Source organism: Rhincodon typus, chromosome 19 (genome assembly GCF_021869965.1).
Source record: "Rhincodon typus isolate 14 chromosome 19, sRhiTyp1.1, whole genome shotgun sequence".
Taxonomy (NCBI): Eukaryota; Metazoa; Chordata; class Chondrichthyes; order Orectolobiformes; family Rhincodontidae; genus Rhincodon; species Rhincodon typus.
The window spans coordinates 27,177,254-27,204,766 of NC_063350.1; the positions used below are offsets into that span (position 1 = coordinate 27,177,254).

At 41.1% G+C, this 27,513-nt stretch overlaps 1 protein-coding gene across 1 annotated transcript in view; it reads left to right on the forward strand.

The window, feature by feature from the left end:
* Positions 1 to 27,513, forward strand: part of LOC109930785 (sodium/potassium-transporting ATPase subunit beta-1-interacting protein 3-like) — a 179,394-nt gene that overhangs the window by 132,427 nt on the left and 19,454 nt on the right. Inside the window, exon 5 of the mRNA XM_020530212.2 lies at positions 14,473 to 14,533. Within this exon, the coding sequence (XP_020385801.1) occupies positions 14,473 to 14,533 (61 nt within the window). The remainder of the gene's footprint in view (positions 1 to 14,472; positions 14,534 to 27,513) is intronic.

The following is a 27,513-nucleotide window of genomic DNA, read 5'->3' on the forward strand; positions in this document are numbered from 1 at the left end:
TCTGGAGCTGAATTTGGCACAATGGAAGATGTTGAATCTTCCATTGTGCAAAATTCAGCCCCAGCTTAATGTCGAATCTTCCATTTGGAACCTCTCCATCTGGTCAGAATATCTGACATGTAACAAGGCCAGGGAAGCCTGAGAATATAGATCCCACCTTGTTTTCCAGATTTCCAATTGGATCTTTGAGCCTGAAATTACCTGTCTACACGTAATGTTTCTAGCCACTTTTTCAACGTCTTATCACTGAATGGACCTGCATGAAGGGCATGGCTGGCTCCTTAAAATCAAGACTGGATAGGTACAATGCACCTAATACTGCATACTGCATTGGTCCAAAGCCTGGTCAAAGGGCGAGACGTATGTTAAGATGACATTTATTTAACCATGCTAAGCTACTCAAAAGTACTATTTTATTTCTGTGGAATTATAGCAGAAGACAGCCACAGACAGCTGTTAGGCTCCAAGTCGAGTAACTTAGTTGTTATGGAGAATGGATTATAGTTAATAGATGTTTGAGCTGGAAATAATTACAAAAGAATGCTACCTTGCTCACAATACATTATAGTGCAATCTGGAGCAAATTCCTAACTGACACTTGGGTTCATCATGTCAAATGAAGCTCAGTTGTTTCATTGCAAGAATTAAAATGTTCTAACAGTGTAAAGAGAGTACTTAGCTTTGTGTAATCTGATTTGTACTGAGGAACATCACACTGTTTTCTCCCCAAATTTTTTCTGCATTTTTATTTTGCAGGAACCACTAACTTATGGCACAGTAAGGTTCCAATATTGCTTGTAATCCATCAGCATTTTGCCCAAAGGATATGCTTTATGTAGAGAACACCTGGATTAGTGTGGATGGTATTCTTCTGGCTGGAGGGCTGTTGTGGTTCAGTGGTAGTTTACTGACCTCTGAGCCAGGAGGCTTAGGTTCAAGTTCCCACCTGTTTCAGAATGTGTGATAACAGTGCTGAAAAAGTTGATTGGAAAGTATCTGTTCCACTGGCAAATGGTTGACCCATCTTCGTCCTTGTATCCCATGATCCCTAAGGAAACAACTTATAGTCCCTCAATAATGATTTGGTTGAGTTCGATTAATTTATCAGAAGTTTTTTGATTCATTCAAGGATTATCCTGCTGATCCTGCATTTATTGCCCATTCCTAGTTTCCCTTGAAAATGTGGTAGTGATCTGCCTTCTTGAATTCCTGTAGTCCATTTGGTGTAGGTACATCTACACTGCTGTTAAGAAAAAAATGACACAGCAACATTGAAGGAACATGATATATTTCCAAATCAGGATGATGAGTGGCTTGGAGGGGAATGTACAGAGGGTAGTGTTTCCATGTATTTGTTGCCCTTGTCCTTCCAAACGGTAGTGGTTGTGGGTTGGAAGGTGCTGCTGAGTAGCATTGGTGAATGTCTGCAGTGCATCTTGTAGATGATACGCACTGCTGCTACAGAATGCCAATGGTTGAGGAAATGAAGGTTTGCAGATGTGGTGCTAACTAGGTGGGCTGCTTTGTCCTGGATTGTTTCAAACTTCTTAAAGCATTGTTGGCGTAGCCTAATTGCAGACCTGCTTAATTGAGAATACTTAAGACTGCTTAGTAAGAGCCCAGCTACCATCCCTTCATCATGGGGCAGGCATCCCAAAACACCGAGAGCTCACTGAATTGCTGTGTATGCCTTGAATATTTAATTGGCAGTCATAGAGCGGACATGGAGGAGTTACCCTGCAATAAGGTACCTAAGGGATCCTTGGTAATAAGAAATGATGCACAGAGTGTATGTAACAATTTAGTTACCTTCAATAAACAAATTTTATGTGCTGGTCTACAATTCTTAATTGCACTTGTTTGTACAAATTGTTTTGACCGAGTCAAGAACATTGAGCTAATGGAAAGATAACAGTCATGTCTGGTATTTGATGACATGATACATTCACTGACCAAATGTATGATTTTATATTTAATTAGAAAAAGAAAAGTAAGATCACTGGACATCTCAAAGTGTTAGAAAGCCAATGAAATATTTTTGAAAGGTAGTCCCTTTGTACTTCATGGCAATCAATTTGTTGCACAGCATGCTCCCACAGACGAGAATGTATTAGTTTCTGGGTAATCTGTTTTTGTGAAGATTTTTTGCTTGATAAGTGTTGGCCAGGGTAAAACAAAAGTGGATTATAGAGTCAGTATGAAAAAGTACCTTTTTAAAATCAAATTCCTTGGAGGGAACGTTACTATGATGCGAAAAATTTCAGTTCTCTTCTGTAATTATTTGCATTATTTTTATTTTAGCTGTGCACAATCAATTACTCACTTTTACAAATGCACATTTGGCTTGAAGCTGTCGACAATATACTTAATTGCTCCAAATCAGAGCTTGTTGCCTGTTTGAACAGGTTTTCACGTGGGTGTAATTCTTTCACCATTGGTACCCAAAGCGTCTTTCATAATGATCACTCAAGATTTATACAAAACGCAGCAGACATTTGTCTGCAGCTGAGGAATTTGTGGCGAGTCAAGTATCCACCTTGAGTGTACATTGTGCTGATTTCCTCATCTGATTGCCTGCTGGCATTGTATTTTCTTGTACACAATGTGACTTCATTTCAAATACAAATACAGTGCAAATCTGCTGGGAAAATTCAGATTTCTTTAAGCCCAATGCTATGAAAAGGTTTTGATTGCAACAATGACCACCAACACAATAGTATATAGGTCAGTGCTGGCTACCTAGGCAACAGTCACAATGCTTTCATTTTAATGCATTTATATGTGCAGGTTGATTTGGAAGGCAAAGGTAGATGAGAAGGTTGCTTCCTTAGAGCGGAATGTTCCCCTCTCCCTGGCATTGAGAATAATGAAGAGTGTGATGAGTTAATCAGGCAAGAGTTCAAAAATCAGATTCATGCTGTTGAGTTAAACTGTCAGAATTAAGTCCTCCTTCCTTCAATGGTAAAACCACTTTCTCATCGTCAGATGGCAAGAAGTCTATTTCCATGCATTTGCATCTCATTCATTATCCTACACATTGGAATTAACTTCCCGTAACAATAAATCTCTGCCCATGTGAGATACTCGGCACTTCGGAATCTCGGCTGCGTACCCCAAGCTTGTGGCTGTCGAAACAAAAACCGAAAGAACTGTGGATGCTGGAAATTAGAAACAAAAACAGAAATTGCTGGAAAAGCTCAGCAGCAACTGTGGAGATAAATCAGAGTTAATGTTTCAGGTCCAGTGAGCTTCCTCAAAACTGCCTTTCAAGGTGAGTCCTCTGCCTCCAATCCAGGCGGCGGCACAGTGGTTAGCACTGCTGCCTCACAGTCTGAGGGACCCAGGTTCAATTCCAGCCTTGGGCCTGTCCTTGTGGAGTTTGTATATCCTCCCTGTGTCTGCGTGGGTTTCCTCTGGGTGCTCCAGTTTCCTCCCACAGTCTAAAGATGTGCAGGTTATGTGGATTGGCTGTGCTAAATTGCCCATAGTGTTCAGGGAAGTGCAGGTTAGGTTGGTTAACTATGGGTAATGCAGGTTTACAGGTACAGTTTAGGGGTGTGGGTCTGTGTGGGATGCGCTCCGGGGGGGGGGGGGATCAGTGTGAACTTGATGGGCCGAATGGCCTGCTCCCACACTGTAGAAATTCTATGAGTATGCAGTTTGCACGGCCAGACTCCTTACCTTCACTTACACTGGAACCACTACATGGGGGGCCTCTGTGTTGACTGAGGCACAATGTCCCAACTGGGTGACAGCTATGCACTGGTGGCCATTCAGTGGACAAGGCCAGGCAGCAACCATTCTCTCCCTGATGGCAATTGATAACAGAAGGATAGCCTGGAGCATGTGGCTGTAGGCAACAGTGAAGGGAGACTGAGAGGGTAACATAAAGGCACCTGGCCAGGTGCTATGACTGTGTCAGAGGTGGTGCCTGTGCCAGCAGACGCAGCAAACACATTGCATGTGTTTGAAGATTATGGTGATGTGTATAAAGCAAAATGGAGACATTCTCTTTAAAGGGGAGGAAAGCAGATTCCCATCAGTTAGATATAACTGCCACAGTCAGTTCAGCGGCTGAGCAGCTTCTAGTTTGGGGATTTGGTCTTGGTCAGTCAGGCAGCTGGTCCAATGCAGGTTTGGAGATCTGTGCTGTCTCCATCCAAGGTTTGAGCTATAGTCAATCATGGCAGTCGAAATCAGTCTGGGCCTTGCTGGTTGCTCAGTCAGGGTCCTATTCCTGTGGCTGTTTTGGCTTCCATGTCCCTGTCCTGGTCTTGTTTACAGTATTTATATGACTGCTCCAGTTATAGCTCTTGGAGACAATAAGCACTGCAGATGCTGGAAGCCGGAGTCCATAGGTGTGAGGCTGGAAAAGCACAGCAAGTCAGACAGCATCAGAGGAGCACGAAAGTCAAAGGAAACCCTTTGTCAGGACTGGGGAGGGGAAGGGGAGCCCAGAAATAAATAGAGGGATGGGGTGGGCCTGGGGAAGGGTAGGAGAGATGGTGATAGGTAGATGCAGGTCGGGGGTTATTATGATTGGTATGTGGGAAGGGTGGAGCAGATACGTGAGTAGGAAGATGGACAGATTAGGTCAGGTCAAGAGGAGGAGGCCTGGACATGGGATAAGGCTGGGAGTGGAGGGATTTTGAAGCTGGTGAAGTCAATTTTAAGGCCATTGGGCTATAAGTTTCCAAGGCAAAAAATCAAGTGCTGTTTCTCCAGTTTACTTTGACAGTGGAGGAGGCCAAGGAGTGGGAGGGGGAATTAAAATGAATGGCAACTGGAAAGTCAAGTTGGTTGATGCATTATTGCTGTTAAGGTGAGGGGTTTTGAGGGCAGAAGTGCAGGAAATGGAGGAGATGCGGTTGAGGGTATCCTTAATTATAGAAGAGTGGAAATTATGTTCCAAAAGTAGCAGGATATCTCCAGGACATTCTCCACAAGAGGTGCAACACCTGCCCCTACCCCTCCCCTCTCACCTCCATCCAAGGCCCAAAACAATCCTTCCAGGTCTGCTGAGATTCACCTGCACTTCATCCAACCTTATCCATTGCATCCATTGCTCCCAATGTGGTCTCCTCTAAATCAGAGGGACCAAATGCAGATTCAGAGACCGGTTTGCAGAGCATCAAACAACTTTACCTTCCGGTTGCCATCCATTTTAATTCCCCCTCCCACTCCCCTGATGACATGTCCATCCTTGGCCTCCTCCATTGTCAGAGTGAGGCCAAACGTAAACTGGAGGAACAACACCTTGTTAACACTTAGATATTTCGCCTTGGAAGCTTACAGCCCAATGGCCTAAACATTGACTTCACCAGCTTCAAAATCCCTCCAATCCCAGTCTTATCCCATGTCCAGCCCTCCCCCTTCTGACCTAACCTAACCTGTCCATCTTCCTACTCACGTATCTGCTCCACCCTTCCCACATACCAATCACAATAAACTCCTACCTGCATCCACCTATTACCATCTCTCCTACCCTTCCCCCAGACGCACCCGTCTCCCTCTATTTATTTCTGGGCTCCTCTCCCCCTTCCTAGTCCTGACGAAGGGATTCAGCCCAAAATGTTGACTTTCCTGCTCCTCTGATGCTGTCTGACCTGCTATGCTTTTCCAGTCTCACACCTATAGACTCCAGTTATAGTTCTCCTCAATAATACATAGGTTTTTGATAATAGGGAATTCAGCAATTGTAGTATATGCCATTGATGGTTAGGTTCTCTTTTGTCCCTTGACATTTATCAGCTACGTTTGAATATTGTCTAGGTCCTGCTGCATGCTGGTTGGACCAAAGGGTCTGTTTCCGTGCTGTATGACTATATGACTGTTCATTATCTGAAAAATTTTGAATGGAACTGGACAGTACACAACCACCAGAGAACATCCATACTTTATGAACTTAGTTTGGACTGTGGATCTTTGACAAAGCAGCTGAAGGTGTTTGATCCTAGGATACTACTCTGAAGAACTCCTACACCAATATCTATTGCCGACTGAATTGGATCTGACAACCCCAGCTGTCTTTCTTTGTACTATCTGTGATTCTAGCTAGTGCAGAGTTTTCCTCCTGGTTCCCATGGATTTCAATTTTCCTAACGTTACTGATTCTACGGTCAGTTAAATGTTGCCTTGACGTCAAGAACAGTCACTCTCACCTCACCTGTACTATTTAACTCTTTTGACCTCATTTGGAGCAATGTTATAATGAAGTCTGACACTGAGTGATCCTGGGCCTCCCAAAATGAACATCAATGAGCAGGCTACTTGTAAGTTTCTGTTGCTTGACATCATTATTGATGACATCTTCCATTGCTTTGCTGATGGTTGAAAGTGGACTGATGGAGTGGTAATTAGACAGATTGGACTTCTGCTTTTTGTGGCATGATTGATTTCATTAACCTAATATGTTGAGAGCCACTGGTGCAAATACGTAACCTATCAATTCAAGATACATACACTGGGGCTCCAAAGCACTGCTTTTCTGTCACTAACTTCACTTCATTTGATGCAAAAGAAAAAAAATGGCCTATGGCCAGATTTTAAAAGGGTGCATCAGAACCTTTCCCCTTGCAAAGTGCAAACATTATTGTCTCTCAATCATTGCAGCATCAATCAGTTTAATTTAACATTAGGTGTAAAAATGCATTTGCAGCAGTTGAAGTGACATTTTTGCCACTGTACCAGGTATTGACCCATTAACTGAAACTATCAATTCAATTTTAGCTAATCTTTTTAGCATGAAATTAGTGTGCATTCATGTTTCAGTTAGCCTTTTATAATTAATTCACCATCTTTAGAAAAAAAATCTGTTCTGCAAAAATTATCAAGGTTGAGGTTCTACAAATAGAAAGAAGTCTGTAGTCAAAATGCAAAAGGAGACTCAGGAGTAATCACAATAATAATTAATAAACCGAACATTAGATTAGAGATTCATGTGATTGGCCTATAATTTATTTGGGACATCAAATAAAATCATTGTTTCAGTGCCATGATATATATTTCCTGACGGCATTGGAAATGTGCAGTTATAGCTAATCTGTCACCACCTTCTTTATTCTGACTTTGTGGAAGTGTAATCCATGCTGGTAAAATGCAAATTGGCTGGAGATCAGATAGGAAAGGATGCATTGTAATGGTGCAGCTGGGACTAGACAGCTTGTTATAATCAGCTGCAGAGCAAGCTCATGGTTTCAGTAGTGCCTTTGTGGCTGTGAAATAACTTTAGTTTTTTTTGATTTCATAGATATTGCTAAATCTTATGGATAAACTCCTAGGATAAGATCGTTGAATTTTCTAGTACAGAAGGAGGGGTTCTAGCCCATTGTGTCTGCACTGACTCCTAAAAAAGCTACCCAGCTAGTTCCGCATTCCAGCCTATCTCTGTAGCCCTCACTTTCAAAAATATATCCAGCTGTCTTTTGAAACCGCCTATGGAATCCTCCTCCAACACTCTTCCAGGCAGCATATTACAAATCCCAACAACTCTCTGAGTAAAGAAGTTTCTTTATGGGGCCATTTCTGAAGAAGGGTCTAGGCCCGAAATGTCAGCTTTCCTGCTCCTCTGATGCTGCTTGGCCTGCTGTGTTCATCCAGCTCTACACATTGAAATTGTGACCCCTGGTTACTGACATAATCTAATGTAGAATACTTTACCACAGAACACATCATTATTAGGTAGCTATACTTTATGCTTAAATTCCAATTGGCACTCCGAGTACCATGTCAAGGAGTGAATATCAAAGGAACAAATGTGCAGATACACATTATCAATGATTAGACTTTCATGCTGAATTTTCACATCAGGAATTACTGCCTACAGCTTTCTGTACTTGAAAACTGATGGGATGAACAGTTTCGGCAGAGACCCTGTGGCTTCCCAATATATGTTGCCGATGCTCTCTAGTACACAGTCATAGCACACAATCACAGAATCAGATTTCGTGGGCCAAATTTTCAAAGTGGGTTTCAGCATCCACCACCCGCAGGAATTCTAGGTCCTGATGTCATGCCTCAACAGCGTCACTCTTGCAAAAAATAGTATTTTTAAATTTAAATGGTGTAATTGGCATGGAGGCAAGCTTGGTGCCAAATGTGAGAATTTGAGTGCCTTCCAGAGGCAGGAACTGTGCCTGAAATCAATGGCTAAACCAGACCGCAGTCATATCGAGACCTGTGGCCACCTCGCCAAGGAGAGCACATAGTTCTTCAGAGAGTCAGGCAGAGTCAATGAAACTGGTTGGGGCCATGCTTGTACTGGTAGAGGTCAGTCTCACACTAGTTAAGGGAGGGAAATTGGGACTATTTTAGGGGCGCAATGTGCAGGAATTAAATTTAGGGATGTTTGTGCAGGTTCTCAGTGTTGTGTTATTGTACACCTGAGTGCAAGGGACCCATTGTGGGTCCAAAGTAACTTTTTTTGGAATTCTTCATTCACTTCTCCACCCTACACCCCCCAAAAAAGCACACATTTTCCTTTAGAAATGCTACTTAAATTACTGGTTTGGACCCCACAGGCCAAATGGCCTGCTTCCACACTGTAGGAATTCTATGATTCTACTAGGAAAGAATAAAGCTTTTATTCAATCAACAAGTCCCTTCTTTCATAATGTTTATCTTGCAGCAGCATTTTTCAAATATTATTGTAAATAACACAGTAATTCCAGTTTCAGAAATATTCTGTTTCCTGATCCACTGCAGTAGAAAACTTACTGTTCTGAGGTACTTTGGTCCCGAGAAACTGGAAGATATACTTTATACTAGGTGTGACAGCATTTATTTCTTTTCGTGAGATAAGAATATGTCCTTTCAGAAATTAATATTGAGAAATACTTTGGCTCCCTGGTGTACCTAAATTTAAATTGTCATGAATAGGTGCAGAAAATAATCAAGAAAGCTAATGGAATGCTGGCCTACATATCTAGTGGACTGGAGTTCAAGGATGCAGAAGTGATGCTGCATTTATAAAAAACCCACATTAGACCTCACTTCGAGTTCTGTGAGCAGATGTGGGCACCACATCTTAGGAAGGATACGTTGGCCTTGAAGGGAACAGTGTAGGTTTACAAGAATGATACTTGTATTTCAGGGGTTACTTTATGAGGAGAGATTATACAAACTAGGCCTGTTTTCTCCAGAATTTAAAAGCTAAGGGAGTAATTGGACGAAAGTCTTCAAGACATTAACAAGAAAAGACAGGGTAAATAAAGATGAACTATTTCCACTGGTCAGGGATTTTAGAAGTAGAGAGCATAATTTGACAATTAGGGCAAGACCATTCAGGAGCGAAGAAGCACTTCCATACACAAGTGGTGGTAGATGTTTGGAACTCTCTTCCAGAAACAGCAATGGATGCTGGATTGGATGTTAATTTTAAATCTGAGATGAATAAATTTTTATTCACCAAAGTTATGAAGAGATATAGTTCTCTGGCAGGTATATGATCCACAGATCAGCCATGATCTCACTGAATGATGGAGCATGCTTAAGGGACTGAATGGCCTACTCCTGTTTCTAGAACAAATAGTTTAAAAAAAACCCACAAAGTTTCATGGACTTTGTGACAAAACTGAGAGTTTTGCATAATATGCATTACTTGCATTTTCTTGTATTCAACAATGGCAGAAATAAGGTGTTAGAGTAGATTTGTAGCTTGGGTTGTGGACGTTGTGGTTGTTTGGCTCACCGAGCTGGTTCGTTGTTCCGCAGACGTTTCATTACCCTGCTGGGTAACATCATCGGTGCAGCCTCCGATGAAGCGCCATTCTGTTTTCCTGCCTGTTATTTAAACTCTGGATTCCGTTGAGCTGGATTACCTCCCTTCTGGTTTTCCTTCACAGTGGAGTGTATATGGGGTCGAGTTCTATGTGTTTGTTGATGGCTTTCTTCATGCAGTACCAGGCTTCTAGGAATTCCCGTGCTTGTCTCTGCTTTGCTTGTCCCAGGATCTTGGCAAGCCGCACACACTGACCAAGTACTGAATTTCAACAGCAACCACCCAAACACACAACAGACTGCAGCAGCACAGAGCTACGCCAAGAAGAAGAAGAGTATCTTCCAGGTATTCAAAGACAATGGATACCCGAATAACTGGGTCAGAAAATGCCTATTACACGAACGACACCAGGAAGATACTACACGCCCCGACACACTCATCATGCTACCTTACATCAGGAACACATCTGAACTGACCACAAGACTCCTATGACCATTGGGCATCAGAGTAGCACACAAACCCACATCAACCCTACGATAACTGCTCACCCGAATCAAAAGACCCACTACCCACTATGGACAGGACCAATGTCATATACAAGATTCCCTGCAGAGACTGTGGCAAACACTACATTGGACAAACAGGAAGGAAATTAACAACAAGGGCACACGAACATCAATTGGCTACAAAAAGACACGACCAATACTCACTCATCTCTATCCACATGGAAAAGGAGAACCACCAATTCGACTGGGACAACACCAATATCCTGGGACAAGCAAAGCAGAAACAAGCACGGGAATTCTTAAAAAGCCTGGTACTCCACGAAGAAAGCCACCAACAAACACATAGAGCTCGACCCCATATTCACTCCACTGTGAAGGAAAACCGGAAGTGAGGTAATCCAGCTAAACGGACACCAGAGATTAAATACCAGGTGGGAAAACACAACGGCGCTTCATCAGAGGCTGCACTGATGAGGTTACCCAGCATGGTAATGAAATGTCCGTGAAACAATGAACCAGCTCGGCGAGCCAACCAACTACAATAGCAGAAATATTCACAGGTGCTGGGACCTTCCTGGATTCCCAGTGCCAGTGACATTTTTAAAGCTCAGCTGTGCACCAAGTCACTCACTGTCAGCCACAGGTAGCACATCACAGTGTACGTAATGGGAGGGAAATGAAAAGGAGCAGCTTCTGAAGGCATATTGGTGACGTAGGTGACACTGTATTGGAAATATAAGTTCATGTTTGTAAATGTATTGCCACTTTACATTATCACCTGCCTGACTGACTGTCATTGTTAACTGCAGTGGCAAGAATCAAGCTACACAGGTTACCCATCCTTAAAGCTATAGCATGTGCTCCACTGTATCACGCTGAAGGTAGTGTTCCTTCTGCTCAATGTTCACATCTTCTTCCTTTTTTACATTATATAAGAACATAAGAAGTAGGAGCAGGAGCAGGCAATTCAGCCCGAAAGCCAGCTCTGTCATTTAATGCAATCATGGCTGGTCTCACCTTGACCTGAACTCCAGTTTGTCAGTTTGTGGTAGCAATTAGCCTTGATCATGTGGAGGAAATGGCAATGAGGATGAGAGATCCTGAACCTTCTGCATATTGTCCACATCCTGAGCAGACTATCAGCTGCGACCTCCTCACATGGAGGTTGTTTGACAGCTGCTGGAGTTTGCTGCTGGTCTTGGGGTTGCTGGTACGTCTGTTACTCCTCTATTTCTCTGCAGCCTCATCACACTGTAACCAGAGCGATGGCTGTGGTTGAATCCATTGGTCATGTTTCCAATGAATATGTGCGGGGAATATCAGAAGCAGAATGGGGTTTTAGTAATATGAACAGTCAGCATTCCCATCACACACAATGATGGATTAGTGTAATTCTCCGTCCAATGGTTCATGGAATGCCTCTACATGGACCTTTGACACAGGCACCTCATTCTGAAGCTTAAGCAATGTTGTGTTAAACACTGTAGGAGGTTGGAAATATGGAGTAGGATTAATGAGACCTTGTTCCCATCCCCCACTCCACTCCACGTCACATCACCCAAAAAAGGCAGAATTTCGTACAAGAGTATGTTGGCAAATACAGACTGATCAAGATGAGAGGAAATCAGCTCCATGACTTTGAATAGCCTATGGGGCCTTGTATTGTTTTTGGGAATTGTGGTTCACAAGGTGACACTTTTTGAAGGTCACTTGTGATTACTTATACCTCACAAAGGTGACAATGATTGATTTGTAATGACCTATGACATGATCAAGATTGTTTGTGTCTCGGATTTGTGTCCAATGTGGTTTTTCACTGCATGCATTTCATATGCTGGATTCCATGATCAGTGATGTCTACAACCTGCATAGTGTAAATGCCAATTAATGTGATTATCCCTTGAAAGGGCCTCACATGGCTTGCTGTTACACCCTGCATTCTCAGGCAGTAACCATCAGTCTACATCACCCCATCCACTCTAAGCATGGTGGCCGCCATTTTCCATTCCATGTAAATTTGTGACTTGGATGAGAATGGAAGCCAAACCAGGTATCACTGCACAGAGTGAGTTGTAGGCTTAGCCTGGTAATCTAGGTGATGCACCCCACCCCACCACTAAACTCTTCTTGTTCCTTTCTTCCTTGTGTTACTTGCTGACCCCATCATTTCTGAGCTTCCATACCTTCCTACGCAACTCTTCCATTGATGTTCTACTCTCCCAACAATGCTCTCTGATCCCTGGGTGCACAGTTAAGCCATGCCAAACACTGTGGTGCACTGTCCTCCTGCCAAAACCAGAGTGATAGTGACTGTCAATGACTCACTCTCTCGCAGTAACCCATGTCCTCCAATGTGCTATTGATAAGTCTTATATTCTGACAAACAACTTTGGTTGCCCAGATTGTCCTGCTCAGTACAGCACCATCATAGAGAAAGTGTGGAAACATTAAAAGTCATAGTCCATTTTAGCAATGAAACCGTCTATATGCACTGCAGATCTCAGGCATTGAGAGTTAGGAGCCAATCTATGGAACTAATTGAAATGCCATGAACATTTGCAGAAAATAACCAGAAAGACTAATGAATACTTCAGGTCTGGAGGAATAGACTACAAAGGTATGCTACAAATATGCAAAGCCTTAGTAAGGACCACACTGGGGTATTGTGAATGGTTTGGAGGACTACATGTAAGAAATAATATATTAGCCTTGCAAGGAGTGTAACGCAGATTTACTAGACTGACATCTGATTCCAAGGGTTAAATTATGAGCAGAGATTACACAAGACATTGGTGAGGCCACACCTGGAATTCTGTGTCCAGTTTTGGTCTCCTTATTGAGGAAGGATATTCTTGTTATAGAGGGAGTGCAGTGAAGGTTTACTAGACTGACTCCTGGGATGACGCGACTGATGCATGAGGCGAGATTGAATTGATTAGGATGGTATTCACTGGAGTTTAGAAGAATGAGGGGGGGTCTCATAAGACCTATAAAATTCTAACAGGACTAGACAGGTTAGATGCAGGAAGGATGTTCCTCATGGTGGGGGTGTCCAGACCAAGGGTCATACTTTAAGGATAAGGGGTAAACTTTTTAAGGCTGAAATAGGGAGAAATTTCTTCACCCAGAGAGTGGTGAACCTGTGGAATTCACCAGCACAAAAAGTGTTGAGGTCAAAACATTAGGTGTTTTCAAGAGAAGGCAGTTATAAAGGGCTAAAGGGATGTGGGAGGGAGGGCGAGTTTAGGCTATTGAGCTCAATGATCAGCCATGATCATATAGAATGGCAGAGCAGGCTCAAGGAGTCAGATAGCCTACTCCTGCCCCTATCCTCTATGTTTCTGTTACACAAACAAAGGCTGCATTTCCTGGAAGTTAGATTGTTAAGAGGTGATTTGATCAAAGCTTTCAAAATTTTAAGGGCAACAAATTGAGTAGATAGATTATTTTCAGTGTTTGACAGTATAGGACTGGGACTATAATTTTCAAACATGGAATTAGGTAACGTTTCTATATGCAAAAGGTGATAAAGATTTGGAACCCTCTTCTTCAATGATAAATGATGTCTGATCAATTATTAGCTTTAAAGGCGAGATTGATAGTTGTTTATAAACCATCTATATTATGTTATACGGGTAAACTGTGTTTTCAATCATTTATTGAACAAAGACTTCATTTGTCCTTCCAGGTGGACATAAAAGGTTTTTTGAAGAGAACGGGAATTATCCATAATGGCCTGGTCAATATTTACCCCTCAATTCAGGGGCAGGGACAAAAATCATGAGCACTAGTGCTGCTCCTGTCCTCCAATCCGAGTGCAGTGAGCCCCATAGAGCCCTTAGCCCCAGTCATTGAGGCTTGATGTATCCGATGGCCAGGGCCCTGCAAAATCAACATTGTGAAAACAGTTTATCTGGTCAGTTTAGCAGTATTCCTCTTTGTTGAAACTTGCTGCGTGCATATTGGATGCTGCATTTCTTACAACACTATTTCAACATGACTTCAATGGCTGTGACATGCTTTGGGATGTCTGGAATGTATTATCTATGACTTTACATTGATAATAGAATATTATGAAGCACTTCAACATAACATTTGTGTGAGAACATTTTTGCTGAGGAGAATATTTTATTTAGCACATTCTATTGTACTAATCTGATATTAAGATTGGAGAGACACAGATTTAAGTCTAAATATAGAGTTTATAAAAAGGTTGCAATTATTTCTAAGCTTCTCTTTCTTTTGCAGCTCATTGGATTTGTCTATGGATGTTATGTTATCAGCGTCTTTACAGAGGAAGAAGACAGCTGTAAGTAGTGGTGTGTGAAACTGTTAACTGCTTAATTAGAGCGAGACAGGTTATGTGTGAAGTGGGCCAGCTGTAACAGCTTTCAGTGAGAAAGTGAAGTAGGCTTTCCTCTTTCAAACCCATGTGAATTATAGGTTTCAGCTTCACTGACTTCTGGCATTAAAGGAGAAGAGTTAGCAGTCTCTGTGCCATAGCAGCTGCAACAAATATATTACTGGTTTTTTTGTGTGCAAAACATATGACTTGAATGTAACCAAAAAAAAAACTGGAGCGACAAGATTCTTCTCTTGATCAACTTAATTCACCAAAGCCAAGTTAAGTTTTAAAAATTAGCAAGAATTAAAACATTGAATTATTGAAACTGATTAAGGGAGATTTTTTATTATGAAGGTTTCTAGCTTCTCCAATTTTCAGTGCTTATTTTAGCAGTTCACACTGAGTCTGCGCTTAAGCACTGCCTTTTCTTGTACTTTTATGTGGAACGAGAAATAATGGATGCAAAATGTAATGTCATTATTGCTCCACACATACAAGTCAGTTTTAGTGCTATTTTACAGAAAGAACAACCACTGACAATGTACTACTATTCAAAAATGTTTTTTATTTGGAGAAAACAGTGCTATCGTAAAGATAACAAGCAAATTGTAGATAGCTAGCAAACAACTGGCTTGATCCGAAACTTGAAATGCAGGAATATGAAGCTGACTGTTTTCTTTAGTTTGGTTCAGCCACCGACATCCCATGCTCTGGAACTCTCCATGATAAACTTTTTCATATTGTTTCATTCCTCCAACTGCCATTAAATACAATCATATTTCAACTGCACCCATGGCCACCTTCTTAATTTCTTGCTGACCAAGGTCTAACCCCAAATCATGAAGCAGCTTTGGATGTTTTGTTAAATTTAAAGTTCTATAACTTAAGAGTATAAATGGAAATAGTTGTTGAAATGAACGTGATTTTAGACTTCCCCATGATAATGATAGTGGTGATGAGATGGAAAGCAAGATTCCTATCCATTCAACCCATTACGAACAGCAGCAGTTTCTTAAATGAGAGCAGCAGTCCTCTTCATAATATTAAGACCGGGCTCTGGATGATTTGTATGATCCATGATGAGGAGGGAGCAACTTGGCTCTCCTTTTTTCAGTCAATCTGCTCCCTCTATAGGTCACAATAAGGTTAACTTATATCTTTCCTCCTGGTCAACTTTCTCAATTCCAATGTATTTATGTTTTGAAAAGAGTCAATATAACCAGGCATTCTTGAGTTAAAGAAAGAATGACTTTATTAGTTACTAATATGTGAGGAAAAATAAAACGTAGCACATATGCACTCAGATTAGAGATGAAAAGTGAGTAAAAAGATAACATTTATAAAAGGTATACAATGTATTGTCCATGCAGAGTAGATGGTGATACATTGCAGCTTATGTTCCATCTAATTTGTTTCACTTTTGCACGGATATCTGAGGTCTATGAGTGGGAGCAACTTCAAAAGTGGATGTCAATGCTGGCAATGGTGTCTGTAGACCCTTGGAATGACTGCCTTTGGATGAATATTAGTTGCAGCCACTAAATTAGGTGATTCCGGTGGCATTGACCTAATACTTGAGTAGTTGAGTTTGAGCTTCTGGGTTTTACAGATTAACCAAAAGGAGTTGTCTGGTTTCCTATTCAACTGTGGCTTTTGCTTCCAGCATTTGGAGAAAGAGAGCTTTTCCATCCTTCACCTTTTACCCGTGAGTGTTGGCATCTCTAATAGATGCTTTTCAGCTGTAAACTTCACAGCACACTCTAGCCCAGTAGCATTATAACACCAGTTTAACACTCTAAAACTGTATTACTAGAATAGCACACTAGGACTAGAACAGCAGACCAGCACACCAGCACCAGAGCTGCAGATGGTCTTTAATTCCTTTTCTCTTGTATATTCTTGAAGGGTGAAGGCAGACATATTTCTCTGCTAGACTGTTTTCTGCTACCTGTCTTTATGTTCACAGTCTGAGGATATAACTCATAGAAAGTGGTTCAGGTTTTTTTGCATTGTATCACTTTCTTTAGAGCATTGCTCTGAAATCCCTTGACACCCTGCTAAGTGTGACATTCCAGGGGCTCTCATGGTGCTGAATATAATCCACAAGGGAATTTACCAGACTGTCACTGAATTACATTCTCAGCCATCTCTGGCTTATATATCCTTTCTTAACAACCATATAACCTGCCTCACATAAAAGTTGTGTATGCCCGTAAGTAATTCAGGCTACGATCCACTGTCAAGGCAGCAATTCTATATCTAGAATAGACTATAATAAATTCATTCAGAATTGGACTTTACAAATCCAAAACTTGGCTTATAAATGGACATCTTCCTGAGAATTTTTTTACAAGAAAGTATCAAGACCATTTGAAAGTGGCTACAAAGTCTACTGAATTTTAGCTAGTATATTTTACATTTTATTTCAACAACAATACATCTGCTTCTGTCAAATTGCTTGAACAGTTATCTTGAATGGTTTTCTGCATATTTTCATTTCACAGCAATTCATTTCTCACCTGAAAAGTGGGTAAACATCAGTTGGATAAATGGTGCTTCATTGGTACCAACTCCCATCGAATGCTCTTTTTTCAAAAAATAATTGTAAGGTAGTCTATGCTTGGTAGTATTTTAAATAATTTGAGCTACTTTAGTCTGTCTAAAATAAATTTAAAAGCAGAGACTAAAGTGCTCCATTAGAAAAATGGCATGGCTCATGACTATGTATTACAAATAGTTCAAAACATATATATATTCATGAATGTGTTCATGCAATTTATGTGTAGTGAAAATCTCTTGTTTCAATTTTTTTCATAAAATATGCTACCCTATCATTTTTTTTTAATTTGGTGAGTCTACTGATTTCCATTGGAAATTAAAATGGATCATTGTATTACTCTAGGAGCTAATCCAGCACCAGCCAGTTTCCATCCAACAGTAAAAGTAAATATTAACACCGGGTATTTATACAACATTTGAATATGTGTCCTTTCGAAATTCACTGCAAGGGTGGTTAGAGAACAGGAGAATGTTCCTTAGCTTCACTTTTACTCAAATAATTTTTAATTTCTCACCTAAATTGATGACATCAGTTCGCAGCAGAGAGATGTTGCAATGGACTGACAGCTGCCTACCAATTTGTACTTCCCTGTTTGGACAAGAGGCCAAGTTATTGATGTAAAAAATGTAGCAAGAAACAAATCATATTTGATGGTTTGAAATACAATGGCTGTGTAACAGATGTTTAAACATTGTTACATATCACAAAATGTATAGAGTAGTATTGGTGATTAATAATTGAATATATGGAGTACAGATAATCTATGAACATGAATCAAACCCTGGGATAAATTTTCACCTTAAATTCTCTTTGTCATTCTTTAATATGTATCATTGTTATTCATTAGGCTACTTTTAGGATGCAATTTTCACCTCTCTGGAAGTGGAGAAAGAGGTTGCAAAAAGGGGCTATAATGGAATAATTGGCCCTGAAGCAATACTTGCCACCTCACAAATCAAGTGTTGTGCCAGGAAGTCCACTGGAGACTTTCTTTACTCAGCAGCAATTAAGACCATTAAATAGTCAAGTAATGTCTAAGTAAAGACCTCAACTCACCATCCTCCCAATTACCTGTCTTCCCAACTGGTAGGAAAATTGGCATCCTGCATGGGTCATTAGAGTTATGTCCAGATTGGAAATGATCAACGTTGGGTCATTCAGAGGAACAGATAATGGGAAAATGGATGGCTTCTGAAAGCTACTCTTTACCACGCCCACCCTCCAATTGCTCTCTTCCTATGAGAAGCTGGAGGAAATGGGCTGCCTTCTCATTAGAACATAGGACTGTACAGCACAGGAACGGGCCCTTTGGCCCACAATGTTGTGCCAAACATGACAGCAGATTAAACTAATCCCTTCCGCTTGCCATTGGTCCATATCCCTCCAATCCTTGCATATTCGTGTGCTTATCCAAAAACCCCTTAAATGCCCCTATTGTATCTGCCTCCACCACCACCTGTGGCAGTGCTTTCCAGACTCCTACCACTCACTGTGCAAAAAAACTTTCCCCTCATGTCTCCTTTGAATTTTCCCTCTCTAACCTTAAATGCATGCCCCCTAGTATTAGGTATTTCAACTCTGGAATAGGGAATCTGACCAATAACCTTATCTATGCATCTCATTATTTTATAAACTTCTATCAAGTCTCCCCTCAGCCTGTGCTGCTCCAGAGAAAACAACCTAAGTTTTTCGAGCCTCTCCTTATAGCTCGTACCCTCTAATCCAGGCAGCATCCTGGTAAACCTCTTCTGCACCCTCTCCAAAACCTCCACACCCTTCCTGTAATGTGGCAACCAGAATTGAACACAATACTCTAAATGTGGCCTAACCTAAGTCTTATAAAGCCACAATGTGACTCTTGTACTCAATTCCCTGACCAATAAAGGCAAGAATGCCATATGCCTTCTTTACCACTCTATCTACTTGCTTGGCAACTTTGAGGGAGCCATTAACTGTATACTTTTCCTTAACATTTGATCTTCCAAAGTGCAGCACCTCATACTTACTCAGATTAAACTCCATCTGCCATTTCTCTGCCCGTATCTGCAACTGATCTACATCCTGCTGTATCCTTTGACAACCTTCTACACTATCCACAACTCCACCGATCTTTGTATCGTCTGTAAACTTACTAATCCACCATTTGCAATTTTATCTAAATCATTTTTATATATCACAAGCAGCAGAAGTCCCCCTACAGATCCTTGCGGAACATCAGTAGTTATGGACCTCCACCCTGAAAAACACCCTTCCATCTTAATCTTCTGGGTGAGCCTACTATGAGGGACCTTGCCGAAAACCTTACTAAAATCCATGTAAAGAACATACACTGCTCTACCCTCATCGATCACCTTCATCACCTCCTTGAAAAATTCAATCAAGTTAGTAAGACATGACCTACCCTGCACAAAGCCATGCTGACTGTTCCTAATTAGACCATGTTTTTACAAGTGTGCATAAATCCTAACTGTAAGAATTCTCTCCAATAACTTCGCAACCACCAATGTGAGACTCATTGGTCTGTAGTTTCCTGGATTATCACTATTACCCTTCTTGCACAGAAGAACGACATTAGCTACTCACAGTCCTCCGGGATCTCTCCAGTAGCTAGTGAGGATACAAAGATCTTGGTCAAGGCCCCAGCAATGTCCTTTCTTGCCTCTCTCAATAACCTGGAGTAGATACCAACAGGCCCTGGGGATTTATCCACCTTAATGCTCTTCAAGAGATCCAACGCCACTTCTTTCTTGATCTCAAAATGCCCTAGCATATTAGCATGCTCCATATAAATCTCACTATCCTCCAAATCCTTTTCCTGGGTGAATACCGAGGCAAAGTACTCATTTGAGATCTCACTCACATTTTCTGCCTCCAAGTACAATTCCCCTCCTTTATCTTTGAGTGGTGCTACCTCCTCCCTAGTTATCCTTTTGTTTTTGATGTTTCAATAGAATGCCTTGGGATTCTCTTTAACCAACTTGCCAAGGTCATTTCATGGATCCTTCTTGCTCTCCTAATTCCCTGCTTGAGTATTTCCTGCTTTCCTTATATTCCTCACGGGCCCTGTCCGATTTTAACTTTCTAATCCTTACATGTGCTTCTTTTCTCCTTTTGATTAATTTCACAACCTCCCTCATTATCCAAGCGTCCCTTACCTTGCCATCCTTATCCTTCCTCCTTACTGGAACATGCCGGTCTTGAACTCACCCCAGCAGGTCTTTAAACAGTTCCCTGATGTCAATTATGGACTTGCCTGATAACAGCTCCTCCCAATTAACACTCCCTAGCTCCTGCCTAATACTGACGTAACTTGCCTTCCCCCAATTTAGTACCTTCCCGCAAGGTCCTGACTTACCCTTGTTCATAGCTATCTTAAAAGTTAAAGAGTTGTGATCACTATTAGTAAAATGCTCTCCCACTGAAAGGTCAGTCACCTGGCCAGGCTCATTAGCCAATACAAGGTCCAGTGTGGCCCCTCCCCTAGTTGAACTATCCACATACTGTTTCAAGAAACCCTCTTGGATGCACTTAACAAATTCCACCCTGTCTAAGCCTTATGCTCTAAGGGAGCCCCAGTCAATACTGGGGAAGTTAAAGTCACCCACTATGACAACTCTGTTTTTATTGCACTTTCCATAATTTGCTGACATACTTGTTCCTCAATCACTTGGTAGCTGTTGGGAAGCCAAAAATATATTCCAATCAGAGTGATTGCACCCATCTTATTTTTGAGCCGTACCTACATTGCCTCAGTGGATGAGCCCTCCAGCGTGTCCTGTCTGAGTGCAGATGTAACATTCTCACTGATTAGTAATGAAACTCCTCTGCCTCTTATACCTTCCTCTCTATCTCGAGTAAAACAACAAAACCCTGGAACATTGAGCAGCCAGTCCTGTCCCTCTCTCAACCAAATCTTTGTAATGGCCACAACATCATAGTCCCATGTACTGAACCAGGCTCTAAGCTCATCTGCTTTATCTTTAATATGCCTTAGTCAAAATAAACACATTTCAGGCCATTAGTACCATTGTGTTCATATACGAGTCTCTGTTTGTCCATTTACTGGTCACCCTGCCCCCGAAGAGGTCCCAATGATCCAAGAACCTGAAACCCTGCCCCCTGCACCAGCTCCTTAGCCATGCATTCATCTGACCTATCTTTCTGTTCCTTGCCATTGTTGGATCTCCTAACAAGTAAGCCTTGAATGATGTCATTGGGACCAAAAAGTTGCTGGTCTCTGGCTGGGAGCATCTTGGGAGTTGATATACTAACATTGAGGCGTGCAATAGATTGAAAAGCTTGCTGAAGCTCACTGGTTAGCACTTAACAAACTGATTAGCTCATCATATTACAAACTTTCTCAGTGATATTGAGGCTTGTTAGTTCAATACCTAATGCAATTAGACCCCATACTTAGTCTGGAAAGAGTAAAATTTTGCTCTTGGTTCTTATGCACAAGAGAGAATCTAAACATTTCTCCTTTGCATTCAATGGCATTACTATCACTTGATGCACCATTGTCAACATCCTAGGGAGTTGCCGTTGATGGAAATTGGACTGGAATAGCCATATAAATGTTGTGGCTACAAAAGCAGAACAGAAGCTATGAAATCTGCAGCAAGTAACTGATTGCCCATATCCCCAAATTCTGTACACCATCTACAAGGCACATGTCAGGAATGTATAGACTGCTTTACACTTACCTGGATGATTGCCTTCCCAATAACACTGTGTGCCATCTAGAAGATGCATTGTAGCAACTCACCAAGGCCCTTCAACAGCACCTTATAAACCTGTGGCCTGCACTAAAGGCAGAAGATGTAATGGAACACCACCACCTGAAAATTCCCCTTTAAACCACAATAATCTGGACTTAGAACTTTATTGCTGTTTCTTCACTGTTGGGGAGTGAAATTCCTGGAATTTCCTTCCTGCTAGACTGCGGGTGCACCTGCACTAGGGGGACTGTAGTGGCTTAAGAGGTTGGCACACTATCATCTTCACTTTAAGGGGAGTTAGGGATAGGTAATAAATACTGACCAGCCTGTGATACCTATTTCTCAAAAAAGAATAAGATAAAGATTATATTCGGTGACAGATCTTCAATTTTGACCTTATTTTGCTATTTTGCAGAAATGAGTAGCTTTAATTTGTAGGAATGATATTCCCATGTACCCAGGCCCTTGCAAGATAATTCTATCCTCAGGTATAGTAATTCTATCTGTATCTCTTGAAATTATTTCCTTATGCATTTCGATTAAATTCTCTCATATTATTACTGACTTATTGGTTTTATTGTAAAATCATTGAAATGGCCATGTACAATTCCATTTCCCAGTTTTGTTTTCACCCTTATCTTTTAATAGATCAATCCTTGAAGAGGGAAAAGTAAGTTTCACTTAAATACAATATTTCCCTGATTGACAGTTCACACGCAAACATGCACATTTTATTCAGGATGCAAACTGTTGAATTTATAGATCAATTCAAGGTGAAATTCCTTATTTATTAATGTGTTGAAATAATGTGGTGGCCTCTCTTTCATTTACCCTTCATTTTGCTGCTGCTTTCAACTTGACGGGCTCCTATTGAACCTCCAGCTTCGAGAGTTGTACTGACACCCCAATTGGTTGTAGTCCCCCTCTCTGGCCATTAACTTGCCAATTTGAGGAAAAATATTGTTGAGTGACATATTTCCGTCACTGTGGAGCCGGGTGGTAGGATCCAGAAAGCTTCCGCTGTCTTCAGGCAGCTTGCCCAAGTCAAACTTGAAAATAAAAGTACTATAATGGCGGCAATTCTTGGGTTCTTGGGTTAGTTTTTGGAGGAGCTTGGAATAAGAGTGACTGGGAAAGGGAGTTTATAAGGAAGGAGAGTAGCGATGGTTGAGTGTGAAGGTAGAGGAAGGGTGAGCTGCTTGCTCTTCCGAACTCCACGTTCAGGAAAATATATCTTGAACTCCTGCATTGTTTACTAAGGACTGCACTAATGCCTTCAAATGGCCAAATATAGATATGGCTGAGTGCAGGGCAGGCTGATATTTCAGACCAAACCTTATGAAGCTATAAGACTACTGATTTGATGTGATTATACTTTTTTATCAGGGGCAGATCACGGAACCTTTTTTTTATTGTTTATAATAATATGATGGGCATTACACTTTTAATTAATATGCACTTCTTTCCAGCTATATTGAAATAGCTTTGCAACGCCCTGGGTATATGGGAATATCATTCTTAGACAATAAAGTTACTCATGTTGTTGCAAAATAGTAAAAAACAGTAACAAAATTGAAGATCTGCTGCCAAAGATTGGCTGCATAGCAGCTGAAAACAGTGGCATCCTCCCCCTCCCAATTTTAGGCTGATAAAAATATACGCCTGGTTTAGATGGAGTACTATTTGTGACACGGAATACATTTTTTTTTCTCATATTTTCTGTTGTTTTCAATCTTGTTCCTCTTCCTCACCCTTTTTCTCATCCTCTGTCCCCTCTTCATTTCAAACTTCCTTTCCCCTTCACCTCTCTCTCAACCTTTTCCTTTATCCCATTGTATTGCCTTTCTGCTCACCTTTTGGTTTCTGTTTCATTTCTGTGTTGCAGTATCTCACCCATTTGAGAAGGTCGCAGATTAAAACAGCTCAGGTGAAAGGATTAATGACAGGGGAAAAAGACAGATTTGACTGATTATATCGCAATTAAATAAATTGTAGAATTTATTACCTTCTCATGAGGCGTACAGCATGTACTTCATCAGTCTGAGGCCCTGAATCACATCAGTATGATAGTTACTTCCATGGGTATCTTCATTATAAATACAGTTCCTGTGACAGAAACCCTTTCATAGAAAATTTTAATGTAGGCTGGATTCTCAGTTTTTGCCTACAGGTATATCCTATCATGTATTTCCTGTTTGCAATGCCAAAAACTCCTAGTAGTACTGTTCAAATACAAATTGCAATTTATGCCAGGGAATTTTGTGCTATATTCCCTGTACTCTTCAGTTTGGTTTATGCTGAACAGAAAGTCTTAAATGATTAAGTACAAGCATATTGGACTTAAATTGCAGAAGGCTATTGTGTTCTATGAAAGAAGGTAAGTATATCTTGTTAGGAAACATTGTTTTCATGACTCTGTCAATGTGGATTACTTTTATTTATACGTTGATTTTCCGTCAATCACATGTAGTTTATTCCCAAATGGCTTTGTTTATTTTAGCATGTAGTTGAATTGTAATTGTTCAATATTTTAATGTCCAAGTGCATTTTTTATTCTTTCCCTCATGCCTGTTGTACCATTTGAAATAATAAATTGTGACATGACATCAATAGTTAATGCTGTCTCCAGCGGATATGGCCACTGACCCAGATTAATATATTTCAGTCTGATTTTTATCATCACATTTGTTTTAGTCTTTTAAAAAATATATGTATACTTGGTTGTAATTGTTAATATGTGGCACATTCTGATGTTTTCAGTTATTCTGATGGATTGAAGTAAATTTTCCCTTCAAAGCTGTTTAGCAAATCTATCAGAATTTGAATTCTGGCTCTTTTTAATTTTCAAAATGGGTACAATATTGATAACTTTTAAATTAGACAAAGAGTCACCCAGTGGAATGTTATCATCTGTGTAATCAGTAGATCCAGCATCCACATGAATATTTACAATCAGGATGATTTCACATTACTTATGTATCTGATGTTATTGAGTTCTTTCCACATACCATATACACTTCCTATTCTTTAAAACTATATTCGCAAACTGCAGAATTTATTTCCTTTGCATCATCTGCTGAGAAAACTATTATGTCAGAAAGACTTGAGGCTCAATTTTAGGATTATTGTATGGAGTAGGAAATGCATTGTTATTTCCTAGATGGACAATTACATTCGTTAGCGAATGATTGTTGATGACGGCATTCATAAATAATGAAGGAAATATGGTCTGGTTAACTTTAGTTGCGGGTCTGACATAAATTCTTCAAATCTGCCAGCTAATGGGAATGATTTGAGAGAAGCAGGCATCAGGGTAAGAGGCTAGAAGTGAATGCTAAATGGGAAAGAGAAAGGGAAAGTGGAGGGATGGGGTGCTACAATACTCCTTCCAGAACCTGGTTAACATTCCAGCTTTTCCTCGTCCACAAAATGTAAGAAAAATTAGAAAAGTTATTGAAAACCATTTCCTTGTTATATCCTAGCTACATTTGCATTTACTGAGGTTGTTTTAAGTATTTTCTAATCAACCTGTTCAGAGACCTTGCTACACACCTTTAGAACAGATGGGTCTTGAACTCAAGCTTCCTGGCTGAGACGTAGGGACAGTACCACAGTGCCATAAAAGCCGCATCCTGAGGTTGTTTTAATGCATTCCCTACAACATGTCGTCAGGCCTGTTTAATCTTTGAACTAATTGTTAGTTTGGAAAGAAAATGATGACTTGTTTGAGGGGTCTAGGCCCGAAAGGTCAGCATTTCTGCTCCTATGATGCTGCTTGGCCTGCTGTGTTCATCCAGCCCTGCACCTTGTTGACTTGTTTGAGGACCTGTTCTGATTCAAAGATTCATATATCCTCACAGAAGGTACAAAGATACTGAACCATAAGTGTTTCAGGACATCAGCTACAGCTGCAGTGAAGTATTTGTAAATGCACTATTGTTAGTTATATATTAGTTGAATGCTTACTTGTATTCAAGAAGTTTATGACACTTCTATTCTTTTCACAAGATGTGGGCATTAACTGGTGGTTCAGTGAAACTTGAATATATAAGACTGAATGTTTTGATTGGATTTAGAGGTGTTTGTTTGTAATATCTGTCTTTGCAAATAAGAACATTTCCAATGTTTAAAGACTAGGCTATAGTCTACCCTTCACTATTATGCAACAACATGCTGCGGCCATGTTATATTTCCCATAGCCAAGTTTGAAGGACAGAACTAGAACCTAGAGAGGAATATTGTAGGGGTCCGTGAAGCATGGCATGTGACAAGGTTTATAACAGAATCAAACAAGAAGTCCAGCGAGGGCTAGCTGAATGTTGGGAGTGTTTTTATGCTTTTGCGAAGTGGCAAGGTGAATTTCTCATTAAACAATGGCAAGTTGCCTCTTACAGGTGATTTACAGCTTGTTAAAATCTTATTAATGCTTGACTTGCCTCATTAGTATTGAATTTCCTATTTTACCAATTTCGTCGAACAAGCTAGATATCAGGAATTCTCGACATGGAAGTCAGTGCGGTTACATGGTGACTTCATCTTTGTGCTGGCTGTGAGGAGCCTCCATATTGCTCAGCACTAAACAGCATCTTGGGGCTCGATGCATGGCCACCAGCTCCACACATTCCTTGTTCAAGGATATTGGCATCTGACATTTTCTAACCCCTCATGACTATCATGGCACCTCTCTGAAACACTTGTAGACTGCTTAGGAAACACAGACCTGCATTCAGGGTGTATGGCAACTAGCATTGAAAGGCTGCAGCAAGGATACTTTGTGTGCATGGACAGGTGCCCAGCTCACAGATTGGACCGCGCTGCAATCTAGGATGGCTCGCTTGCATTCAGCACTACTCCCTTGGTACCTATAAGCCAACTCCCAGCATCCATGCCTTGCTTTGCCTTGCCATGTGAAAAGCTATTAGAAATGCCATACTGATATGCTATTTAGCGCAGACACACAGTCATCCTGCTTGTCAATAGGTATCTGTTTGTAGGGCAGATGTTGTGTTGTGTGGCACCAACAGCATGTACCAGCTGCTTATGCAGCAAACGTACAGTACATTTATTCAACTAACTGGCCCTGTTGGATAGTGAGTAGGGGCTAGTCTTCTGTGCAGTCAAATTGGGGGGGGTGGGGGGGGTGGGGGGGTGCGTTGGGGTGGGGGATTGGTGGTCACTGTCTGTTCGGTGATCCTGGCACCATCTGTCGTGTGCACAGTCTGCACACAGACCTGCCACTTGGCCGGGCTCAGTCATCTGCCTGGGCCGCTCGTTGCCAGAGGATCTGTCCGACTGCAATCCAGGGAGTGGGCAATGGTCAGTCCCGCAGCGCCAGTATCAGCGGAATCACAGTTTGTCAGTCAGGATCTGTAAATATACAGGTTAACAATCGGGACAGTAGTCTAGGAGCTGCTCATCCAATTCATCGGAGGTCGGGAATGAATACAGTTCTGGGGTTCCGTGCATTGATTATTCAGGAGCGATAGGGACTTTGGGAGGTCACTACCAAAAGAGGTGGGGGAGTTAAGGCTGAGGGTGAGGAAAGCAGAAGCATGTGTAGAGGTGGGGACAAGGATGGTAATGGGAGGATACTTGAGGTATAATGGTGGGTAGCCGGAACAGTATCAGATGGCATGGTAGGTTATGAGGTGTATGTAGCAGTGACT